This window comes from Sminthopsis crassicaudata, chromosome 2 (assembly GCF_048593235.1).
Source record: "Sminthopsis crassicaudata isolate SCR6 chromosome 2, ASM4859323v1, whole genome shotgun sequence".
NCBI lineage: Eukaryota > Metazoa > Chordata > Mammalia > Dasyuromorphia > Dasyuridae > Sminthopsis > Sminthopsis crassicaudata.
This window is the reverse complement of record NC_133618.1, coordinates 614831872-614858006: the sequence shown is the minus strand read 5'-3', so window position 1 is coordinate 614858006 and position 26135 is coordinate 614831872. Positions and strand designations below refer to the sequence as shown.

Below are 26135 nucleotides of genomic sequence, written 5' to 3'. Positions count from 1 at the left end.
TGCCAGGAGGGAAACTTTAAAAATACAGAAAGAAAAGAAAGAAAAAATAAGAACCAGGTTTCTGATGAATCTTTACATAAATTTCTGTCTCCTCTTTCCTTTCCACCATTTTTCTAGTCCTTTTCATGATCACAAAGATACTGACAGGCAAAACTCCCCCAGTTTCCCCTCTCTCATATCTTATATTCCCTTCCGTCCTTCACTGAGCCAATTCACATTTGGCTACCTCTTCTCACATTCAACTACCCACCCCAACATATTCATAATTTTCTTCAAAATTAAACATACTCACTTGGCAATCTCTTCAAAATCATGTAATGACATAAAAATTATTGATAACTTTTGTTATCTCACAATCATTTTCCTATGTGCATATACATACCTATACATACATACATATTATCCCTTGTAGCAAAGTAAAACAGTTAAGTGAAAAAACTAAGACTAAATAAGTTAAATCTTTTAATTATTAAGTAGAATGTTACTAGTTGTGTGATCCTGGCCAAGGCATTTAGTCTCCGCTTGATCATTTTTCTCATATGTAAAGTGGAGATAATAATACCTAACTCTCCTAATTGTCATGAAGATCAAATTAGATAATAATTGTAAAGCACTTAGTTCAGTGCCTGGCATATGGTAAGTAATGTATAGTTATTTTATTACTGCAAAAAAATCTTATCAAGTGAAAATAATCTCATACAAATAAATTCATGTGTTATTGTCTACTTGACAAATAAGGAAGGAAGGAAAGAAGGAGGGAAGGAAAAAAGACAGATACAGAGATAAATGAATTTAATGAATTACAATAATAATATATATAAAGACTAGTAACATAAGCAAAATGACAATAGAAAGTCATTCACTCTCCAAATAATTCTACCATCCAAGGTTCTATTTAACAGATGGTAAAATACCTTCTTCCTGTTAGAAAGGTGGAAGATTCAGGGATAGGGGATGTATTTGATGCTGGATTTGAACTCATGTTCCTGATTTCAGGCCCAGTACTCTGTTCATTGAGACACCTTTATCAATATCAGTAAGAATGTATGGTGCAACAGGAAAAAAAAAAAACAAAAACAAAAACCAACTCTAAAGTCAGAAAGCATGGAGAAAATCTGAGTTCTACATAATAACAAAGATTTAACCTATTTAGTCTTAGTTTCTTCAGTTGTAATAAGAGACTATTGGATTAGAAAGCCTATGGAGTCACTTCCAGCTCTAAATTGATAATCCTCCATAGAAATGTTCACATTCTATTGTAATGATAAAGATACTTGCTGAACATTTGTCTAGAGATGGGAGAGATATGGCCACATTCGCTAGGAAGGAATGATAGCTTGTCTCTAGTTGTCCATGTGTCCACATATATAAGTAAACTTGACTCATACTCTCTGAACTTCCTGTGAATTAGATTAAGAATTATCTTGTTTAATTTTGGATTCTATTTCTTTCTCAGTAAATAATCTCAGAAACAGTTTAATGTCTGGCTAAAAAACATTAAAAAATTTTAATGTAGATCCAGACAGGTCAATTTGAATAAATAGGAAATAAACCCAGACAGTATTTTTTTTAATTTATTGTTATCATTTCCAAGTTGATGCTGGCCCACAAACATAGGTTTAGAGAGTTAAGAGGCAGAAGAAAATGGAAGATTTATTGCTAAAAGGCTTGGTCCAAGTTTTATTCTTCATGAGATTGAGTTTACAAGGGGAAACTTAATTTTCTTAAATTTATGAACTTCTCTTAAATTGAGGAAGATTTTTGCACTGTATGAGTATTCAAGAAAGCATCAGATCTTGAGTTTTAAAGAAGAGACTTTAAAGAAAAAGTAGCCAATTCATCTAATATATGAGGAAACTGAGACCTAGAGATAAAAAAAAATGCCTAAGTTAGGAGTAGTAACAATTAGGAGAACTTGGATTTGAAGCTCTGGTTCTTAGATTGAACTGTGTTCATTCTTTCCTACCTTTGACTGGATAAGCCTTTTCTATTTTATTGTCACATTTTGCTGCATTGCTTTGCATGCCATCCATCTCTATAGATGTAGAAAGTAATTTCTTCAAAAATAATCTCACCAGGCTCCCTGCTTTATTCTAATCACATTACAAAGGAAAAGGAGCTAGCAGGGGCATACCCTGAGCAACCATGAGAGTTTAGTTGAACCCACAAGCCCAGAGAGTATATATCAAGAGCCTGTAGATTGTTTTCCAGGTTTTTCTTCCAAGGTTGTTTTTCTTTTCTTTTTGCATTCCAGAAGTGAGAAAACCCATTAATTTTGATACAAATATATGCAAATAAATTTATTAATATAGGAAATAGGAAAATCAGTTATTGCTTCCTTTATAAATAATAAAGGTTTAAGTTTTAAAGATATTACTTTTGCTAAAATACATTAGACAGCTGTGAAAAAAATAACATTTTTCTTTGTGGTAATATCTTTAACTAGATTTGTAGCACTAACAGCATTTTCTATGTATATATTATTTTTATTTAATACAGGTAATCTTTTTATTACCAAATCATATTGTTTCTCAGGAGATTACCATCAGCACTCATAAAAACTGCAAAAAAAAAAGAAAGATGAAAAAGCATCAATCACTGGCAGGCACATTCTGCATTGTGCAGATTAAATCTACAAACCGTTAATATACTTCAATGAGATACTTGTTAGCTTTTGATTTATTTATAGTTTCCTTTATTTTGTTTTAATTTCAATTTGAATTGGGTTCCAAAGGGCCCCCACCTGATGACAATCAAAAACAAGATGACCTTGTGAAAACAATGTCTGAGTTAGACTGGGCCGAGATGGCTCCCTGGCTCAATCAGGCCTCCCTGTGACCCCCGTGTTCTGGAAGAGAGACTCAGAAATCTCACTATGGTCTCAAACTGAAGAAGAAGAAAAAATAAGATGTATTAAATGAAAGCTCAATTTCCTTTCTAAGTGGTATTTTCCTATTTGAAGATAGCCCTGGTTGGGGAAAGGGAGTAAATAAGTATATATATGGTACCTATAGAATTTACTAGCTGTGTGACTGACATTCATTTGACCGTGTTTCCCTCAGTTTCCTCATCTGTAAAATGGGAGAAGGAAAGGCAAACTACTCTAATATCTTTGCCAAGAAAATCTCCAATGGAGTTACAAAGGCATTTATGACTGAAATAACTGAATAATACAACTATGCAAAGCCCCTTACAAATATTATCTCATCTAACTCTCACAATAAACCTGCAAAGTAGATGCTGTTATTATCCCCATTTTTCAGTCAAGAAAAAAAGACTCGGACACAAATTAATTGGCTAGTGCAAGTTCATACATCTAGGAAGCATCTGAGGCTGAATTTAAATTCAGGACTTTTCATTTCTCCAGGTCCTGTCCTTTATGCACCTTGGCTCCTCTTAGCAGCCAGGGGCATTTCTCTTGGAATCATGAGATCTTTTATTTAGAACTGAGTCTGTTGAGTTCAAAACCCTCATTTTACAGATAAAGAAACTGAATCTGAGATGATGTTGCCCAAGATCACAGAGGCTGACATTGGGAGGGCTGGGATTTGAATACAAGTCCTCTCCAAGTGCTATACTCTTGTTTGCTTAGAAGGATTTGAGTTGTTGGGGGCAGCAAGGTGGTGGAGAAGATGGGAGATTTTAATTGTTTTAATCTTCTTGGTGAGCATAAATTCTGAAAAAAAAAAAAAAAAAGCTTAGAGATTATGCAACCTGCCCTGCCTCATTTTTCATTTTACCTTATCTGAAAGGTAAAAAGACTTGCTCAGGGCCGTACAGGTTGACTTTAGTAACAAGATTTGGTTCCAGGGCCTCTGAATCCAAATATAGAGTTCTTTCCATTGTATCTGATCTTCTATCTTGAAGGTTAAACATCTTATGGCCAGGGGTCATTTCTCATGTTCCAATATCCCTTCTCAAGACTGTTTAAAAAATAAAAGATTTATTTTACTATTTACTAAGTGCCTTCTGCATTGAGTGGATGTTGACTATAGAACTTTACATGGCATAAAGTATCCTCAGATTCCAAATGAAACACCCACTTTTCTGTGTTTTTTTCCCTTTTTGTAGGGTGGAAGCTTTGACGTGGCTGACAGGATGTTCCACAGCGTGAAAAACACGTGGGAGTCGGCATCCAGTGAGAACATGAGTGATGTCAGGGAACTGATTCCAGAATTCTTCTACTTGCCCGAATTTTTAACCAACTGCAATGATGTTGAATTTGGTGAGTTAGCAGAAGTCAGTGGGAAACAGAATGTTAACTCTTCCTTTTTTTATGGCACTAACCTATGGAAATTTTTACTAACTCTCAAGTTCTTTCCAGTGAGTAAATAGCAAGGCAACTTCCCACCACTTCCCCACAAAAGGCGGCTGTCACTAGGTGGCAGAATAAATATAAAAAGTCCTCTCCCTCTAGTTGTCTATGATTTCAATGTTTTTAAGTTCCAACTTATGCTGATGGTCCTTTGGTGAAAAAGGTATCCATTGGACTCTCCACTGTTTTACCTGCACATCTTCTTTGAGTAAATTCCTGGAACTTTTTGTGATAACACTTCACCTGGGGAAGGATCACCTTTAAAAGCATCATCTTCTCCTGTGGCCAGATCCTCTCCTTTCCCCATTTCCAGAAGCACTGCGCCACCAGTATTTCTGCACATATCCCTCTGTTTATCAGGGTACAGAATGCCATGGGTTGTCATAAGATCACTCCCCTTCTGGGATAAGCACATTTTAAATAGTAGAATAGTGTTTCTTGGGGAAACGGCAGCTCTTCTTATTCCACAGAGGTCAACTGTGACCCCCAATGTCCCCATTCAAAAGACCTGCACTGGTCTGGGACCACTTATTCCCATCTGGGATTTTTCCAGCATGGAAAAAGTAGAGATCACTGCTAAGGACCAAGAAACAGCTCTGTCCCAGGCTTCACTGACACAGAATGGTCAATCAGTAATGCTACAGAAAATCAAGTTGTAAGGAACCCCAACACAGTCTTTGATGCAAAATGCCTGATTAGCCCTAGATCTGATGGTAAGATTGCACAGTCAGACATGAATCCCTGGCCTTTTGTGGTAGTGAATGATGCAGGCAAGCTTAAGATCTAAAGGCAGTACAAAGGGGAGACCAGCAATTTCTATTCAGAATTATCTTCTTGCTCAACATGAAAGAAATTGCTGATGCTTACCTTGGGAAGGCTACCATAAATGCCATCATTACAGTACTAGCCCATTTCAATTTTTCAGGCCCAAAAGGTGCTGGAACCATCACTGGTATCATTGTATAATAAGTCATCAATGAGCCAGCTGCTGTTGCTATTGCTTATGGTGTGGGCAAAACGGTTGCTGCTGAGAGAAATGTGAAAAAGAGAAACTTTAGTCTTTGAATTCGAGTCCCCAATTGGGAACACCAACTCTGGTGGGGAGAAGTTTGACATTTCGTCACTGAATTCATGTGAAAGCAGAAGAGAGACATCAAGGAGAGCAAACGGCTGTCTGGCACCTGTGTACCCCTCGCAAGCAAAAGGCTGAATCTCTCTTCCAGTACCCACGCCGGTACTGAGATAGACGCCCTCCTTGAAGGTATCCACGTCCACACTTCTCTTCTCATTTTGAAGAGCCGAAGGCTGACCTCTTCCGTGACATGCTGGACCCCGTGGAAAGGCTCTAAGAGACTCTACACTGCACTACACAAATCAGTCATGTTCTCATTTTGGGGGTGGCTCCCCTGAATCCCCCAAGGCCAAAGACTTCTGCCGGACTTCTTCAATGGTGAGGAGTTTCCTCAGAGCATCAGTTCTGTCGTGCAGTGGTCCAGGCGGCCATGTGGTCTGGAGATAAATCCGAGAATGGCCGGACTTTTGCTGTGGAATATTACTCCTCCTTCCCTTGGGATTAGAACCGCTGCAGGAGCTATGGCATTTCTGATCCAAGACAAAACCACCATTCTCACCAAGCTGACCCGGACTCTTACTGCCTGCTCCAACCACCAGCCTGGTGCACTTATCCGGGTTTATAAAGAGAAAGCAGTGACAAAGGCTATGACAAGATTGGTCCGTTTGAGTTCCGAGGAATCCCACTTCTCCCAGGGGTGTCCCTCAGACTGAAGTAACATTTGATATTGATGCAAATAGCATCCTCAATGTTTCTGCTATGGATAAGAACATAGGCAAGAAGAACATACCTTCTCCAGTGGCAAAGGATGTCTGAGCAAAAAAGACATTGAGTGTATGGTCCGGGAGACCGAGAGAGTAACACTACAGGTGAGAAGCAGAAAGGACATTTTTCTAGAGTTTCCTAGGATTTCCAGAAATTTCAACATGTTGACTGCCATCAAGGATGAGAAACTCCAAGACAAAACTGGTGATGAAGAGAAGCAAAAAATCCTTGACAAATATAATGAAATAATCAGCTGGAAAGAAACAGGCTGCTGAAAAGGAGGAATTTGAATATCAGCAGAAAGACTGGAGATCTTCAACCCTATCATGACTAAGCTGTACCAGAGGGTAACCAGGAGTTACTTTAAGGAATTCCAGAGGGCAGAAAAGCTCCATCTTTTGGAATCACCATGGAAGAGATTGACTAATATACATCCAAAGCAGCAGCATTCCATAAACTAAAGAATTCGAATTTGCAGCCAAAGCACTAAGAGTTTAAAAGAAACATTTAAAGGGGCAGCTGGGTAGTGCAGTGGATAGAGTCAAGAAGGACATGAGTTCAAATTCAGCCTCTGAGACTTACTAGCTTACTAACCCAAGTGGAAGTAGGATTTGAGTCCAAATCCAGTGCTATTTGCATTGTGTCTTGCCTTGCTATGAGACACAATCAAAGGAAGGTTAAGCCAACCAGAGCAGAGGCAGAAGGAGAAGCTCTGACCTGTGCAATAGTATTTTTATTTTCCTTAACAAGAGTCTTAGCCTTCTTTATTAGAGAAACATTATTGAACAAGACTTCACTATTTGCATTATTTATACCCTTAGACTATCCTCAAGTTGAGGAAATCAGATTTAAACAACAGGATTAATTGTTAAGAGGATAGTGCCTTTTAAGAAGCCTTTGAGTCTTAAGGAAACAGTTTTCTATTTAAGACATAAAAGAGTGGACTGATAAAGTACCAGAGAGATTCACTCTTTTGTCTGCTATCCAGAAGCTTCCACAATACATCTCTCAGGAGCCTTTTTTCAGTCTTTTCGTTCAAGCTTCCATTGTCCATTCCTGTCAAACTGACCTACTAACTTCTCCCATGTGACTTGGTGCCTTTGCATAGATACCCCATTCCTTTCTTTTCATATATGGATTGTGTTTATCATTGCCTCATAGCAATCCTAGCTTCCTCCAAAGCACCACTCAGATTTCACCTCCTTCAAAAGACTTACCTGACCCCCCCCAATTGTCATTGCTTTCTCCATCTAGAAATTAATTTCTATTAGTTGGTATATTATTCATGGTTATCTGTATATATGCAATATCAGCTAAATAAAGTGGAATCTATTTGAAAGCAAAGATGGTCTTATTTTCTATCTTTATATCTCGAGCACCAAGCATGGTATCTTGCATATAGAGTGCATATCTTGCAAAGTTTTATTGAAAAATAACTATTAATTCACTCTTGCACTTAAAGATTAACCGTGGGCTTTTTTTTACAACTACCTTGAGGGACTTTGTAATGGAAATATTACCCTCATTTTACAAATAGGTAAACTGAGACTCAGAAGTAAAGTGCTTGTGCTTAAATAAATGTTGAAGGTGCCCGTCAGAGCTTGAATCCAATTCCAGCACTCTACCTTGTACAAAATCCATTATGTTTTCTTTGGCTTTCCACCCAACTCATCCTGCTGTGTTATCAAGGAACCATTGAAGAGCCACCAATTTTAATCTCAGTAGAAAATTACTAATAAACTTGTCACACTTATAAAGTGCTTTGGGATCCTGGGAGATGAAGGAAGTTATGCATTCTAAAGACTGCTTTTATTGTTCCTACTATAATTATGTCTTTAATTTATTTTTAATATATACTCATTTTCAAAGCTTTAAAGAACAGACAAAAAAAGTAACCTTAAAAGGAATGAGCAACTAGAACTTATCTGTAAAATGGGGATAATGATAACAATGATGACACTGATCTTACAGGGTTTTGTGAGGATCAAATGAAATTTTATATAATATTATAACATATGCATATGTATTATATTTTAATCTATATGTCATTTTGTAGACCCCTAAAGCTTATCTATTTATTAGCTATTATTTATATTGTTTCCATTAATAATAGTTGTCATCACTGTGTCATCATCCTTGTCCTTTTTTGGACCAGTCTTCCCTGTGGAAACTATATCTTCAGTACATAATGTTAAAAGAGAATCTTTATCCATCTCTTAAAATCCATGGGTTTTGCTGGCAGAAGAATACATTTTGTACTTTCTCATTAAGTAGCTAAGATCTTCCTCTAACCCTGCTCCTCAATAATGAGCCCTAGTGCCAAGCTTCCATAAATCTTCAATTCTTCAGCCTTCAAGCATTCAGTGTCCCCTACACATCAAAATCAGGAGTCAGAGAAGGACTTCAGTGGAAGTTATTGTTGTTTTAAAGTGCTGTGTATATGTGTGCATATATGTATATTAAAATGTGTGTGTGCAAACATTCACACACATATACATGTAGATTAAAAACTATATACACACACACACACATGCATAGGGATATTTCTGTATAGTTTTCAATCTCATTTGATCCTTATAACAACTTAGAAAATAGATGTTATTACTATTCCTCCTTTTACAGATGAGGAAAACAAGACAGACAGAAGTTAAGTGATTTGCCAGGGTCGTGCAACTTATAAGTGGCTGAGACAGAATTTAAACTAAGGTCTTCCTGACTACAAATCCAGTGCTTTATGCACTGTGCTGCCCAATTGCCCATATAATGTAAATTTAATTACAATGGCTATGGATAACAATCTTATATAGTTCTAAAGAATATATTATACAGAGGATAAAGATATGGACTAGATCTGTGTTTTTTAAACTAAACATTTGAAAAATTAATATTTATTTTCTTTCCCTGTACTCTCCCCATACATTATGAAAACAAAAACAAAAACAAAAACAAAAACAAAACTGAGACTTCATGAAAGTATTCAGTAAAGTACATTGGCCACATCCAAAAATGCATGCTTTATTCTCCATGTTTAGTCTTTCATCTCTCTGTCAGGAGATGGAAATTCGTGATATCGTGTCCTTGGAAGTCATATGTGTCCATTGCATTGATCAGAGTTCACTGACATAAGGAATATTTGGAGGAGGAGGTAAGGAAACACCCTCCAAAAATGCAAGTTACTCCTTTCTCTACAACTTACAGCTTTGGAGGGTTTCCTACCCTTCTGAGAGATTGTGTGACTAACCCAGAGCCAGTCTGTGGTAAAGCTGAGCCAGGAAGACAGATCTTACTTAGCTTGAAGACCAGTTCTCAAGCCACTCTACCAAGCCGCCTGTCATTGGGCACCCCTTGGATATTTGATGAGTGAATAAAACTATAGACAATAGCAGAATTCTTTTTCAATATGATTAACCCTCAAATTAATTCAGACTAAATTTCCTACCTTTAAATCTTTGCAGGCCGCATGCAGGATGGAACTATCCTAGATGATGTCCTTCTCCCACCATGGGCTGAGGGAGACCCTCAGAAATTTATCAGCCTGCACAGGCGGGTGAGTATCCACTTGAAACCAAATTTTCTATCCCCCATTCCCATCTACATTGTTTTATTTAGTAATGAAGCTATTGAAACCAGTTGTTGTTTTTTTTTTTTTTCCTATCAAAATCAAGCTTCAACCTGATTGCGCAAACAGGCTTCCAAGTAAAATAGATTTTAAGAAATAATCATCTTACAGGCTTTTCTGTGTCCTAGAGTCAGTGAGAAGGACCAGACCCTAAACTCCTCAAGGAAAGGGATTTGGTACTACTAAGGTAAACCCTGAAAGAACCAACCAGCCTTATAATTTTTTGTGTGACAGTGATAGAAATAAACCCTTCAGGCTCAGTTTCCCTTCCTGGTGATCCTACCATAGAAACGGGGTACTGGGCAGTTACTCAGATCAAAAAGGAGAATACTCATCTTCTGTAGGAGCTGATGAGGATGATAGATCCCTGGTCTGTTGCTAAAACACCTTGAAGTAGCAAGGTCTGGCCCTTGCGATTGGCAAGAGCGCTTCTCTCTTCTCAGAACAGAAGGTAATTATAGCAGGAAGCCCTGCCTCCCCTTGCCGAGCCTTTGGTGCATGGCTCTACGTGACATTTTCACACAACAAGTCACACACCAGCCTACCTATTTATTAGACTGGGTTTAGGGCCAATCCCTTTAACTTCCTGGATCGGGGACAACAGACAAGAGCCTGGAACGTTTGCTGCTTGTCTAACCTTGTACAGTAATTACAGCTTTGGACAGGATGACTCAGACCAGCTGGGCTGGGCTTTACTAATCTGCCCTGTGAGCTGCATCGTTATCCCAATGCCTGTAAGTCAACTAATTTCAGGCCTGGAATAGGTGGCACTGTATCTCTTGGTGAGCACAAGGAAAAAGGTGGAATAAAAATTAGTCTTCAGTTCCTTCGTCTTTATCCCCTTCTCTCCCCGAGCCCCCCAATAGCATCTTCTTACTGATCCATGGAAGTGCTTAGGAGACAGCATAATACAATAGAAATAGCTCTGGAGTGAGAGAACTGGGTTCAAAACCTGCCTTTGCTGCTATGACTTTTATGAACTTTGGCTCATTATCGAGCCCTTCCCCCACCCCAGGTCTCCTTTTTTTCACCTCTTTAAAATAACTAGATAACTAGATGGCCTTCTGAGATCTCTCTCAGGGTTATATTTGCATTAATCTGCCCAGGATACCATCATTTCCTTATATTCTCCCCTTTCATCAACTAATCTTGTGCCCCATTCCTACCTGGTTGGAAGGATTTCTCTGAGTCCCACAAATGGTGCTCTTCTCTACCTACCACACATGGGCGGTTTTTAAATGAAATGAAGTAAAGCTAAGGTGCTGATTCCTGTACCTTTACCACCTCTATTGTCCATAGAAATTATTTTAGGAATATGATTAAATGGTAGAATGACCGGTTCTGCGTAGTTTTCATTTGGCTGTTTCACTACCTACGATAAATATTTAATTGTTGACTAACCCATGTTAGAATCCTGCCTTCATGCTGTTGAAAATGCCCACTGTTCCATAGCTTAGTGTGGTTCAATTGTTTTCAACTCTTACTCTTCCTGACCCTATTTGAGGTTTTCTTGGCAAAGATACTAAAAAGGCTTGTCATTTCCTTCCTCAGCTCACTGTCCAGATGAGGAGACTGAGGCAAACAGGGTTAGGTGATTTTCACAGGGTCACCTAGCTAGTAAGTGTGAGGCCAGACTTGAATGCAGAAGGATAAATTTTCCTGACTGCAGCCCTGGTACTAGCCACTACGCCACTTATATAGCAAATGAGCCTAAATAGCAGCAGTGGGAGATTTTCTCAGGTATGCATCAAGATGTGGGCCCTGGGACATCTTGGAAGTCTGTCCAAGCTACCTGGTTTGGGGCATTTGTGCACTTAGGCACATCTCTTTTTTAAGTGGCACTATATAGGAGCTACTCCAAACTCTTCTTACGGTCACCATTTTTTTGGCCAAGGCCCTTGAATTCATGTCAGAGGCCCAAGCGTCCCTTATACATTTACATTCCTGCCTTGATCTTATAATGATTATTTTATAAAGTAGATGAAACATAGAGGGGTGGAGAGCCATCACGTGCTTTTTCTGGATGGCAGGAATTAGAGAACTCGATGGGTAATTAATATGCTAGCCTGTGTGGCTCCCATTCTGGGCAGAGGTGTAATCCCTCATCAGAATCATCCCATGTGGCTTGTTCTGAGTGACCAAAGCAAGCATGCTCAAATGTGTGGGATCACACAATGATAGAAGCAGAAGAGACTGCTCGGGTCATGAGGTCCACCCTCCAGTTTAAGATGAGGAAATGTTAGACCAGAAAAGCAAACTGACTTTTCTAAGGTCACCCTGATGAGAGCTGGATTTGAATCCAAGTCCTCTCTCTCCAAATCCACTGTATTCTTTCCACCAAATTGTGTCACATATGAAATGTTTGGAATGAAATGAAGTCAAATCTTTGAACCAATTACTAATGTCTCTAGGTCTCCTCGGCAAATAGAGGGGATTAGAGCACTTGGCCCCCTGAAGTCCCTCCTACCTTTACATCAATGACCCCAGGATGCATCAGTATGACAAATGCATCAGGGAATTCTGGGTAAACAACCAGATCTGCATTCTGTTCACTGTTTCCCAAATCATGGTTTCAGGCTCTGGAAAGTGACTTTGTTAGTGCCAACCTGCACCACTGGATAGACTTGATTTTTGGGTATAAGCAACATGGACCAGCAGCAGTGGAGGCCGTTAATACCTTTCACCCCTACTTCTACGGGGACAAGATGGACCTTCATAATGTCACCGATCCCCTCATTAAGAGTACCATCCTGGGATTTGTCAGCAACTTTGGGCAGATCCCTAAACAGGTGGAGTATGCATTTTATTTTGTCTTCTTAAATTAGCACATCTGTATCAAGAATTTGGTGAGAGATTTCCTCAGAGGTTAAGAAAACTGGATCATGTAATGCTATGACCTGATCAAGGGAGATGTTAGAGTCTGCAATTTTCTTTTACTTACTAGCAATCATGACTTCTAACTACTGGGACCACAAACATCAGAAAAGAGTGGGAGGAAGATGGTATATTTCAATCTTGCCTTCTGTATCTTCTGATGAAGTTTCAGATATTCTGGAGGACTCCATTTTTATCACGCCTTTTCACACCAAGGAAGAGTATATTTATTCTTTTACCTGACCTAATCTGTGTATAACATAGGCGAGCACTTATTCAATTCACTTCCACTTATGTACTCTAGATTTAGATCTATCTCAAAAATGTTGTATTCTTAAATATCATCATCTATAAACAGAATCTCTGGAAGGTAAAGACAATCAGGCAAGCTTTATGAGTCTGGAAGATAAGCCCAAAAATAAATTACATGGATTCTATTGATAAAAGCTCCTTGAAAGTCCTTGTGGGTAGAAATTTAATGGAGAAACTTGTATGATCTCTTATTATATGCATTCGGGGAGTTATAGAATCAAGTGGGAATAATTTGGAGGCAATATAAGCAGCTTAAAGAAATAAGGCCTGGGCCAATATAAATCAGATTTTGTGTGCTGAACAAAATCTGTGGTTTTAATGACTTTTAAAAACATTCATAAGGATTCACATGAAATGTTTCAGTTTTACTGTGGGAAGAAAAAATAATTTATTTAAGGATGTTTTAAAATCATTATTGCCACTATTTTTATGGGTGGGAACTATATTATGAAGAAGAGTAACGGATAGTGAGTTTTGATAAATAGGTTAGCTGCAAATTTGAGAGCATTTTAAGTGTTGAACTCAGTAATTTGTCTACAGGCTAGACATGCTCAGAACTATGCTTTAAAAATAACAAGTCGACATCTTGTAAAGGTTAGGTTGTAGGTTATAGAGACAAGATATGAGTAGGTCAATTAGGAGGCTGTTGCAGCAGTCTAGACAAAAGGGTATTAGGACCTAGAGTGATGATTCTGTAAGTGGAGAGAACCAGATTAATATGTGGGTATATGTGTGAGTGTATTTTTTTTCTTTTACTATATTTCTTAGTGATCTCTTCAGTTACCATGGAGTCTATTTTCATCTCTATGTGGATGACTTCAATAAATTATCCCAAGCTCCAATCTCACATCAATAATGATCAAGTGGACATTCTAAGTATATACATATGAGATAAATAACATAATAATATAATTACATAGTATATGTTATAATGTTATTATATATGTGTATATGTAAATATACATATAAAATATATATGAAATATGTGTATATGTATGTGTATATTATATATAATATGTATATATATACACATATATATGTATAAGGAGATGTTGTTGAGATGGAATTAAGAAGACTTGGCAATTGTTTGGATATGGGAGATGAGGGACAGGGAAGAGATACAAATAACCCCAGGACTGTAATCTTGGATGTCTGATGATACTACCCCCAACAGAAATAAATAGTGAATTTAGGAGGAAGAATTAGCTTATTTTGTTTGAGAAAACAATCAGTTCTGTTTGGGACATCCAAAGTTTTAGATAGCAAGGCAATATCCAGTTTGAAATGTTTATTTGCTCATTGTTGACATGAGATTGGAACTTGGGACTAGGGATGGATTCATTGAGCTTGGAGTCACCCATAGAGAGATAAAAAGGTTATTCTTAGGAAAAACGTTTATCCCATCATTGGAGGTAGAAAATAAAGAAGGTAAATAAAGGTCAAAGGTTCTGAAATATAGAATAAGAATTTAGAAGAAGTTCATGTCGACTGGCTTCAGTTTTCTTAGTAAAGTATGAGGTGCAGTTTTCTACTGAAAGAAGTGAAAGGATCAGTTATTGTACCTGTGGCAGATTTGCTAAGTTTGGAAAAGCTTGTGTAAGGAATGTGATAGAAATTCAATTAAGCCTTTGCTGCCCAGTTGAAAAACATTAAGTTTTTAGTGGACCCATGCAGCATAATTATATGTCTTTTTCTAGCACATAAGAAGAAAAAAGATGAAATATTGGGGGCAGTCCAGAGTTGGAGTTTTATAAAGTAAGGGTTGTGAAAATACAAAGTGAAAAGGAATTCAATGGTAGAGGATAATAAGTAGTTTAAATTGTTAACTGGGAAGAAGATAGGGAAAGAAGAAAAAAAGATTGCAAAACTGAGTAATACTCTGAGAAGGAAATATATTGAGCCTTTCTTACCTCCAGTACTGCTTTGCTTTGGAAGACAGCATTTGAACTTAGAATGAGATCATTCAAATTGGGTGGTCTCATTTTTAGATGTCTTTACTCCTTTCAGCAAAATTTGGCATTAAAGCCAGTTAACCAATAGAAGTCAAAGACAAACAAGTATGGGAAGATTATTAAAGGCCATTGATGACTTTCTCCCCATGTGGTCTTTGGCTTGTTTGAATAAATACTATTAAAACATCATATATGATCTCAAATTGCATAAAATTCTTTTATAATGAAAGAGGATGCAGAGAACAGAACTGACTGAGGCAAACTGAGAAAAATATTTGATTTTAAGTAGAAAAATTAAGATCACATGTTGATCCCACCAGCAGAATAAGTTTCTTCCCACGATTTGTAGATTTTTCTTATACTAAATTTATATTATCAGCTAAAACTCCAAAGACGCTTTTTAACATGAATTGAGGAAACCTTTTTTACTTGAATGTCAAAGTTGCCAAAATGAATTAATAAATGATAAATAGGTGAATCAATCACTTAATCAATTAATGAACTGTCTTAAGCTGCATGACTTCCGTAAATCTAAGCACCACATTTAAGAGAGAGATAGATAAACCAGAGCAAATCAAAATAGAGATAGGGTGTGAAATCATAATAGATAAGGAAAAATAATAAGACCTTTTCAAAGATGTTTTCCTGGGAGAAAACAAGACATAGGTAGCCTCATTCTATTCTCAAACATTAGAAGAACTCTCTTTCTGGAAAGGGAAAAAGAAGCATAGGGACAGAGAAACTAAGAAAGAACCTCCCAAGTGAGCTAGTTCAATTCTACTTGAAGCAGAATCCTTTTCACATTGTCCCCAACAAGTAGTCCTCTAAATTCTCTGCAAAGCCTCTTGTGATACTTTCCTGTTTCTCAAAGAATTCTCATTTTTTGGAGTTTGTTCTTTGTATCTGGGATCGGAAAAAAATCTTTGTCTCTGGGATTGGAAAAAAATCAGTCAATTTCTCTTTTCTGGGCAAAATATCTCCAGTTCCTTGAGCCAGTCCCCTCTCCATCCAGTTGCCCTAACCTGCCTGTGCTCCTGTACTGTGTAGAGAATAGTAAGATACACACCATTTTTCTTGTATTAGCACAGCCTGTAATTGCACTGTTGTTTTCTTTTTTTGCTGACTTCCATGTCATATGATTGACTCGGAGGGACCTTGCAGTTCAACTAAGCCTCCTAAGCACTTTTTACACAAATGGCGGCTACCCATGTCTAACCTATCCTGCACTAGTAAAATGTATTCTTTAAACCCAGAAAAGTGGAAATTCTTTCCAAGGAGCTATCCTTGGCCCTCTTCTCTTGTTCCTCTATAAGATCTCAATTGTTGATCTCGATAGTTCAATAATCTCTACACAAGTAATTCTCTGACCAATGTATCCAACTCTTTCCTAAACTACACACCCACATGTCCTGTAGGAACCTTAAACTCACATGTTCAAAGAAGAAGCCATTATTTTACTCCAAAATTTGCCTTGCTTCTAAAATTTTCTGTTAGTGTCAAAGATATATTCATCTTTGTCACTCAGGCTTGCAATTTTGATGTCATCCTTAAATCCTCTCTCACTTACTTCACATGGCTAATTCACTGCCAAATCTTTCTTCCTTTTAACATCTCATATGTCCCTTTCTCTATACTCACTCAAGAACTATCACTCTAGTTCTATTCAGTCTTCTAATTAATTTCCCTGCTTTTAATCGCTCTTTGCTCTAGTCTATCTTGCACTTAACTGCCAGAAAAGTCATTTTCTTAAAATGTACCATGACACACCCCCTTCTGCTCACATTTAATAAATTCTAATGTACTTATGACTATTATCTTTGGACTTAAACATCAAAACCTCTATTTGGAATGTAAAGTTCTTCATAACCTGGCTCTTTCCCATCTTTCCCATCTTACTTCCCTCCCTTCTTAACTCTTAAAAAAAAATGGACCACATTTTTCTAGTCCTTTCCTGTTCTGCTTTTCCCATTCTCCATGATTTGTCAATTATTTAAACACCTTGGGATATGGTCCAGGTTATGGCAACTTGAATTAATAAAAGGCTTTTTACCTGTCTCTTTAAAAAAGGAAGAATTCCCTTTTAGTTGCTTTTGTTCTATCCATGTAGGACGGGACATCATTTTTCTTAGTTAAGAATAACTAAACAAAATAAGATTTGTATTTCACTATTCTTGTCCCATTAACTCCCACATAGGGTCTCTATTCTTCCTTTTGCATCTAATATAGATTTGTTCCTCTTGACTCAAAATGGAAGAATTAGGATCTGTGGCAGAAAATAAAGCAAGGTAGATAGTTAATTTTATAAAAAGGACTATTTCCTAATAATTAGAACTATTTAAAAATGGGATGAATTGTCTTAGAAAGTGTGCTCCTTTTCTCTGAGAGTATCCAAGCAGAGGCAAAATGACCACTTAAAAATATTGCAGTCTAAATTTCTGTATTAGATCAAATTGAAATAAATGATCTCTTACAATTCTTACATCCTTACAACTCTTATATTCTATTATTTGAGACTACCATAGGATAAGCTGTCAGGGATGCCAGGGTTTCTTTAAATCTACATTTCTAAGGAAAGGTACAGGCTTTTTGAACTTTTCAGTCTAATTCAGCACATATTAAATACCTACTCTGTGCTAGTCAGATTCCAACTATACCTGCATCTCATAGGAAAGCATCAGTCTTCAAGCACAACTGTCAAAAAAAAAAAAAAGGGGGATTAAGTAAATACCTATTATGTAGAGGAAAAACCCCCAACTATATTCATATTACCTATTGTTTAACATCTTTCTATCACCTCTAATTTATCCAAGAGGAAATTAAATTGAAACGTGTTCCCCACCCCTAATTCTTTTTTCTTTTATATACCTAAGTAATTTCTCTGTCAAGATCATGGGAAAGCAAATACACACACAATTATGGCTTTATTTTCTAAAATGCAGTTCCCTATCTTGTTGTTGAATTTTGTTTTGTGGATTTTTTTGTTTGTTTCAATTCCAGCTCTTTACCAAACCACACCCATCCAGGACTGCCCTGGGAAAACCATCAGGAAAAGAAGTCTCTCTTTCCACTGGTCCAACTGGCTGTCCACCACCATTTTTCTGTACCCTGCAGAATCTGAAACCTTCCCTCGTTACAGTCAAAGGTACTCTTTGGGTGTTTTGTTTTTGTTTTTGTTGTACAGGCCATTCTCCTTTAATGTCTTGCTGTGGGGAGCTGGACTTCTCCTCCCAAGCCTACCTCAGGTGTAATGTTACTGGAGTGAGTCCAGCCCCAAGAATTTGCATTAGCTGGCAGGCTTCTAAACTCAAGCCCTTGGGAACGTACCAAGAATCCAAGTATTGAACCTCTGCGATGTGATATTTTTTCCAATCTTAATGGGAATCTTGGGAAAAGCCCCTGCCCTGGCAGCGTCCCAGATCCCCACTCTGAGTCCATTCTTGACTACTGGAAGCAATTTGCATTGTTTGTCATCTGCCACAGACATGCATATGCACAGTCGCACATGGGCACTCAGGGCAACACATACCCATCTATGTGCCCCTTCAAAAGGGTCTTTGTTGATAGACTAAAACAGGGGGGAATCCACAGATCTAACAAGTTACATTTTCATCCCCCAGCACCCCATAGAGTGGTGCTGTTCTCTAGCAGATATTTATACAGTCCAACACTGCTGACCCGACAAGACAGAATAAACACTAGGGACCACCTAAAGGCACAGGCTGGGGAGGGGTTTGTGTGGGAGCACTGGCTAAGTTTACTGACTCCATTTTGGGAGCAGCAACAGTCCATATAAGTCATCATAGTGAATTTTGTTAGATTGTTTAGACAGGATTTTGTCCATGCCTCTGCATTATGGTAAAAACTATGTGTGTGATCTAAATGATTATTTTTAAATGGCCCGGGAATGGACTGTGTAGGGTTGGGAACCAACATGAATAAAATTGGAGAGACTTGTCACCAAAATAATGACCTTCAGGGGATGACACTTCAGCCTAGCAGCACAGAAAAACTATATTTTATGACATGGATAGTGGTGATTTGTATCAGAAAAGGAAATACCCACACAAGTGAAAACATGGATGGATTCCCCTAACAATTTCCTTTCTATCACTCAACTGCAACTTAATATATTGTAGTTATCTCTCACAAAGCATGCTATAGAGACCGTCTTCTTGCCAGTGGTCTCTTAAAATAGCCACCAACCAAGCTGTAGTTATCCCTAATGATTCTAGTAATTGAATTATATCCTACTTTGTTGGCAGGAATTATAACACATGGTGCTATGCTAATTTATCCTAGAATATTTTTTTTCTTCTTTCTGATGCTACCTGATATACTTAGGTGACACAAACAGCTTCTGACTAGAGAAAGACCCTGCATCAATACACGATATTTAAATATCATAGTTTCTTTGATGGCTGATACCATAAATGATCCTATGTTGTTCTGAAAGGGTAAATATGTGTTTAAGTAAGTTCTTAAACTGGATTGGAATTCCAACACTGCTATTGGAGCCTCTTTTGTGTGTGACATAGAACTTTTGGAAAATCACTAAACTCCAAGCAAAATACCAGAACTGTGAATGGAACTTTCTATAAGAGAGTTGCTTGGAGAGGAAATATTCTTTTTTTGAAATTTTCACAGATTATGATCTCAGTAGCTACCAAGAGAAGTGATATTTTTGAATATCATTTTTAATGGTCATTTTAAATGTACTTTGGATATAATCTAAATTGTTGCAGGGTGAAAGACAGTAAGAAGTGGTTTAAAAAGATAATTAGGTTTGGAGTCAGAAAATCTGGTTGGAAAATAATTTACTATCTATGTTGTATTGGGGAAGTCATTCTTCTCTCCTGGGCCTCAGTTTCCCCATTTGTAAATGAAGGTGTTGAATTATATCACACCCTAAAGTTCTTCTCCGGGTCTAAATTTATGTTCTTCCTAATCTTTGATTGATTACATTGTGCTTTACAAACTAAATGCCAACCTACTAACTGTGAAGTAGATATGTACATTTTCCCCCTGGGATCAGAGTCTCCCAAAGGAGCCATTGGACATATTGTTCCTACTGAGAAATATGTTTTAGCTGTGGAGAAAAACAAGGTGCTGATTCCGCCTCTCTGGAGCAAGACCTTCAGTTGGGGATTTGACGACTTTACCTGTTGCCTGGGAAATTATGGATCTGATAAGGTAAGTCAAACGAGATGGTTTTAAAAGTCGTACTCTCCACTGGAAGGCAGAAATAGACTTGTGAGATTTTGTAGATGATGTTGTGCACACTGCACAGAGCCTACCTCGGGCAAAACCCCGCTGTCCTGAAACCCAAGTTTTAAGAGGTTTCCCAATCTGATCTTTTGGGATTCGACTCAGCAGGATATAAATATATTCTGATTTCATGAAGATAGTGCCTTAGATTCATGGAGAGTCAATAACTCATATTCCCAGTTAAGAAGAGAGTTTGTTTTCTAGAAGGGAATCTTAAAAGATTGATTTTGGCAGCTTGATCAGATAATTAGAATATAGTATTCCCTACAGAAGGGGGCAGAGGCACAAGATGAAAGGTGTTTGAAGCTTTACGGACATCTGAATAGGCTTTTTTTTTTCCAGTTCATACTACTGGACACTCAGTATGTAGGGAAGCACTTCATTGTCAGCAGATGAAGATTTCTAGGAAAAGTGATACGGAATAGAGGGGAGCCTGGAGGAAGCTGACCTGATTTTGCCCTTGGGACTCAGTGCCACTGAATTTTAGCTTCATTCCACCTGCAAATTCCATCATGACTTAGGCCATTGAGGGCAATCACTGAGACAAACTGGAAACAATGACTAGCTGTCCATTGATTTCAGGTGGTTAGTACAAGATAGAATGTATTTTTGGACTAAGCTTAAACTCATGAATTTGTATTAGTTACCTGGCTTCTATAGCCTAGGCCTTGGTTACATACCGAGAGTATTGTTATTCTGGAGCATCACTTAATGTTGTGCTCATAGCCATTGCACTGACATGCTGAACTTAGCACCTCTTGGCACTTACTCAGAATCCTTCTGAAGACGAGGGAAAGCCAATTTGTAAGCTCTTTACGGATGAGGAGAAAGGGGAGGAAGATGATGATGATAGTAATATGTTCATATGAATACAGCACTTTAAGGAATGAAAACTGTTTTATGCCCATTATCTCATCTTATCTGCATAACGGCTTCATCATACAGCTTTTACAATTATTAGTATCCCCATCCTACAAACAAAATTACTACCCATGTTTCAGAGGTAGGGTTTGAACTGGGGCTCTCCTGTTTCTAGTTCCGTTATTCTTTCCACTGGGCTGAGTGGTCTTCATCTCCGTGGATCAGGAACTGATCTCGACCCCTTTGCTTCCGGTCCTTCACCCCTCAGGGCCTCATTGTGCCTCACAAATTGTTTTGTGGACTCAAAGCGTGTTTGTTTTTACAGAACCTGACGACATTTGAAAGCACAGCAGACTGGGGGAAGTGTATCTGTGCCGTGTGTCCCTCGCCTACCCTGGTCATAACTGCAGGAGAGAGTGCTGTGGTTTGCATCTGGGAGCTCTCCAAGCTCAAAGACAAAGCAAAAGGGCTTCACTTGAAACAGGTACCTGCCCTGGTGGCGCCCCTTGGTCATTTCATCCCATGGGAGGAAACCACAGCTCGGATGGCTCGAGGATACTGACAAACCCCCTGTGTCCTTGCCGGGTATCACGCCTTCGCTCCTCAAGTGGATGGAGAAATGTCACGTGGGGAAATGTGATCAATTTATCAAAGCCTTAGGCTCAAGTGGCTGAATTCTGGGGACTCTTATTTTTTCGTGTCTGAGGAAGTAGAAGCATAACATTGGCCCCTCCTTTCTGCTAAAACACAAGAGTTAACTCCCATGCAAACACCAAGGAAAGGCCATAAAACCGTGTGTGCGGCTGCAACCCTTTATATTTATGATAGGTCACTAGAGAATCAATGGGGAAAAACTATGGGGATGTTTTAAAGAACTGCATATAAAAAGAACATCTATCAGTGACAACTAGTGAAGGATGGCCCTCAGAGAGCTGGGAGTTCATGGTTGGGTCAGAGATGTTTTCTTGTTGGGAAAATGTTTTCTAATCCTCAGGACATAAGGGAGAGCATGAGGATGTCGGTGTCTTCACCTTTATTCTCTCAGAGGCTACAGAGAATAGAGCTGTCGATAGTTTCAGAGTTGGAAGGGACCTCGAAGATTATCTCATGAAAGCTCTTTGAAGTTCAAGAACAACAGTTGTCCAGCCTCTGAAGAAGGCTAATCTAATTTCAGATAGCACCGGGAAGCTTCTTTATATTAGGTTGAATTCTGCCCCCTGTAACGTCCCTTCATTGGTCTCAGTATACTCCTCCTCTCTTCTCCCCATCCAAGATAAATCTAATCTTTCCAACTAACAGCCTGACCAATGTTTGAGGAGAGCTAGCATGGCCCTGTGTACCTTCTCTTCTCTAAGTGAAGCATCCCCAGTTCCTTGTATGATGATATAAGAAAAATTAAATCATAAATAAACCCAATGAATCACTTTTTTTAAACCTTGAAATGTGAAATCTTACTTTAGATTTGGTTTCTATAAAAGAAGCTTGACTTATTAATGCTTTGTTAGGCCATGTTCCTTTTTTTAAAATACTCATCGTTTTTTGTGGTTGCTCTATGAAAATAAAATGAAGACCTGATTCCCCAGTGAACTGTAAGGTTGTCATTGCCTGAACACTAAAAGTAAAACCCTGGAAAATCCCATTGGAAAATGTGTACTCAGGTAGGAGCCAACATGGTGGAGGTCTTTGTCTGAGATCTTCAAGTCTTTGAAAGGATTATGGAGGGATAGAACCCATAAATATTTGGAATACAACTAATTTCCAGCAGAGGATATCTTGGAAAGACTTCAGGAAAGATGTGTCTCACTTGGGCAGGGGGAAGATGCAGCTCAACACAAGAACAGGGCAGAAAAACCCAGGGCAGAGAGGGTCCACACAGGGATACTAGTGCAAGGCTCTTGGCTAAAATACAGAAATGCTGGTTATTCTGTCCTGGTTCAGAAGGCCCATGGAACGGAAGACCAGCTGTGAGACCTCCAAGGCAACTACAGAAAACAGTAAACCCTGAACTCCAGTGTAACAAGCGGGACTTCCACCCAGCTCAGGAAGGAAGCTGGCAATACAGGTCCCAGGGCAACATGAAACCCTTGTCGCCTATAGAGAAAGCTTGGAACAATCTTCCCTTTGCTCTAGAAGCAGACCTCAACCTTTAAAAATGAGCAAAAAAGCAAAAAGAGTTCTGACTATAGATAGCTATTATGGAGACAGGGAAGAACAGACCTCAAACCCTGAGGCACTAGAGGCAAAAGGCCTTCAGATGAAGCCTCAAAGAGTGATATGAGATGGTCTTCAGCTCAAAAGGGTCTCTTGGAAGAATTCAAAATGAATCTTAAAAGAGAATGAGAAAAAACATGATAAAAAGAAACCAGAGCTTTGGAAAAGGAAACACAGAAATTGTCTGAAGGAAGCAACTCCTTAAAAATACATTTGGTAAAATGGAAAAATATATCCTGAAGAAAACACTTAAAAATAGATTTGGTGAAATAGAAAAAGAAAATAACTGCTTGAAAAACAGAATTGGTGAAATGGAAAAAGAACAATTCCCTAAAAAGTAGAATTGGTGAATGAGAAAAAAAATCCAATGAATGAAACAACTCATGCTTCCAAATGCCAAAAGGAAGTAGAAATTGTGTACTCTCAGTGCTACTTAATATTTCCAAAAAGTTTCCTTGTTTCTTTTAATCAGCTCATTGTGATGGGCTGTGCTTTTTGATGTTATTTTTTTTCTTGTCCAAGAGAAGCAACCATATTCATTACCTTCCACAAATACTTGATTTTCCCTAAGATAAATCTGATATGCTGTATGTAAAGATGAGATGAGATGAAATGCAATACCCATTTATAGCTGACTTCAAGGATCATGCCAGTTCTGCCTATCAGATCACAATTAACCTCTAATTTATATACTTCAGTGGAAAGACAGAATGATTCTCTTGCTGCATTCACCATTTTGTTTAGTATTGAAGAGGCCACTTTAAAAGCATCAGTATTGATTACATAAAAATGTTATTAATCATTCTCTTTTGCTCAGAAAGAGAAAAAATGGTATGGAAGTATACTAAATAGCACTATTTTCTGAGCAAAATAAAAGACATTTTATTACTTAACCATAAAAACTTTCATAGTCCTATTTTTTTCTTAGTGACCACTGGTCATTCTCAGGAATAGCTGAAATCACTCTGGAGTCTGAATGGCAATGTATAGGGAATACTGACAAAAGTGAGTATTATTTACTGTTTACAGAGGGCAAAAGAGTCATTTCAAGCACTGCTTCTCCATTCATGTTTCTTGGCAAACCAATGAAATAGAGAACATTTCTCATAAGTTTCTCTTTCTGAGATAGAGTCAACTTCATTAAGCCTTATTTAGTGCCCTATGAGTTCGTGCAAAGAGGCATTTGCCCCTTCCCTTCTCAACAGTACATGTTCACAACTCATTGCAAACTTGCTTGCAGAGATGATAAAACCATAGATTGGATTCATCTTCTAGGAGTTGTGTACTTCAGTTGGTAGGGCGCAGTTTTTCTTCACTTGGATACTTAACACTGAACTTATCTGCTGCTCTTTTTGTCTTTAGCCAAGCCATGGAGTGAAAGTTGCCATCTTTGTCTTGGTGTGAAGTTAATGACCAGACGGTTCATTTTGGAAAGAACATACCAAAGACTCTGTTATCTGATGTTGTTGGGTTTTTTCCCCTTAGTTACAGATGGACAGTTTCAGTTTTTTCTAAGATTATTTGTGCCTCCCTTTGCTGGATCTACCAGCTGTTCCCAGTTATTTGCCAGCACTCACAGTTTAGGTTAGTTCAGAATCCCCAGAACAACTTTTAATTAATGGCATATCTCCTAATTACTATGACCATTAAGGAGGTTCTAAAGGAAAACACTGGAAAATTGTGTTAAACTTTATTTTTTCTATAGGATCATAGGAAATGAAACTGGCAAGGACTATTTAGATGATATTATCTAGCCCATCTCCCTCACTTTATAAATGATTCAGGTAATTATTAGAAATGATGGGATCTGAACCCATGACTTGACTCCAAATGCAGTTATATTTCAAGTGCAGCTTTCAAATAGCAGGAATTCTTACCCTTTTATATGTCAAGGACTTATATGGACCCCTTCCCGGAATATTATTTTAAATATATAAAGCAAAATACATAGAATTATGAAGGAAGCAAAATAGCGAAATATTTTTGCCAATTAAAAAATCCTCAAATTCACAGTCCTCAAGAATCCTTGATATAGAAAGTAATTTTTAATCTTAGAGTCGGTAGGTTGCTTTAAATTGAACCAAACATCTGTTACTTCGGGATAATACTTCTACCACATTTGATTCCAGAGAAAATGTTTTGGTGAAGTCACAAAGTCTGAAAGGTAAAGGTCAGATTCAGGCCAGGGCAAATGGGGCAGCCCTGGTGATGATCTGAGTGTTTAAAGGCTACTGTCATAACAACCCAGGTAAACAGCAATATCCTGTATATCATTGCCCATCCAAAACCATATGATCCGCCCAGGGAAGACACCAGCATGACATTGGATACTTGGCTAAAATTCAGCAAGGCAGACACTGGAGATGCTCTTATGACTGCATGCAAACATAAGTAGCTTGATAGTATCAGTTCTGCTCCCAAGAAACAGAGCAACCACCAAAAATTCAGCTGTGGCCAAACAAAACAAAACAAAACAAAACAAACAAAACAAAACAAAAAAAAGAATTATTTGCATACTAAAAATGTAAAAGAAATCCAACAGAAGGATTCAGGACAAACCAGGAACAGTGTTTATTGAATACAGATCATAGACCTATCAGAAATTCACAATCATCTCCTGTGTGTCTTTAGTTGTGTATGTGTGTGTGTGTGTGTGTGTGTTTAAAAAGGAGTATTAGTTAAGGACCTTTTAGAAGACATATATTCAACCAGCCTGGCAATATTGGAACACACCACTTATTCCCTCAAGGTTTCATGTTTCTCATCTGTCAAGTAAGCACGATGGTCCTGTTAATATTCTATACAGTTGCCTTAAAGAACAACAACAGTTCTCCCTTGCCATATGGACTCTGGAAACAGATGGGGGCAAAAAATTCATATAACATTCCC

At 38.0% G+C, this 26135-nt stretch overlaps 1 protein-coding gene across 1 annotated transcript in view; it reads left to right on the top strand.

Annotated features, from left to right (window-relative positions):
• Window positions 1-26135, top strand: part of WDFY4 (WDFY family member 4) — a gene marked incomplete in the record, with an annotated part of 362592 nt that overhangs the window by 316409 nt on the left and 20048 nt on the right. Inside the window, 6 exon segments of the mRNA XM_074296119.1 lie at window positions 4072-4225; window positions 9608-9699; window positions 12348-12560; window positions 17907-18051; window positions 19942-20099; window positions 21361-21519. Of these exon segments, the coding sequence (XP_074152220.1) occupies window positions 4072-4225; window positions 9608-9699; window positions 12348-12560; window positions 17907-18051; window positions 19942-20099; window positions 21361-21519 (921 nt within the window).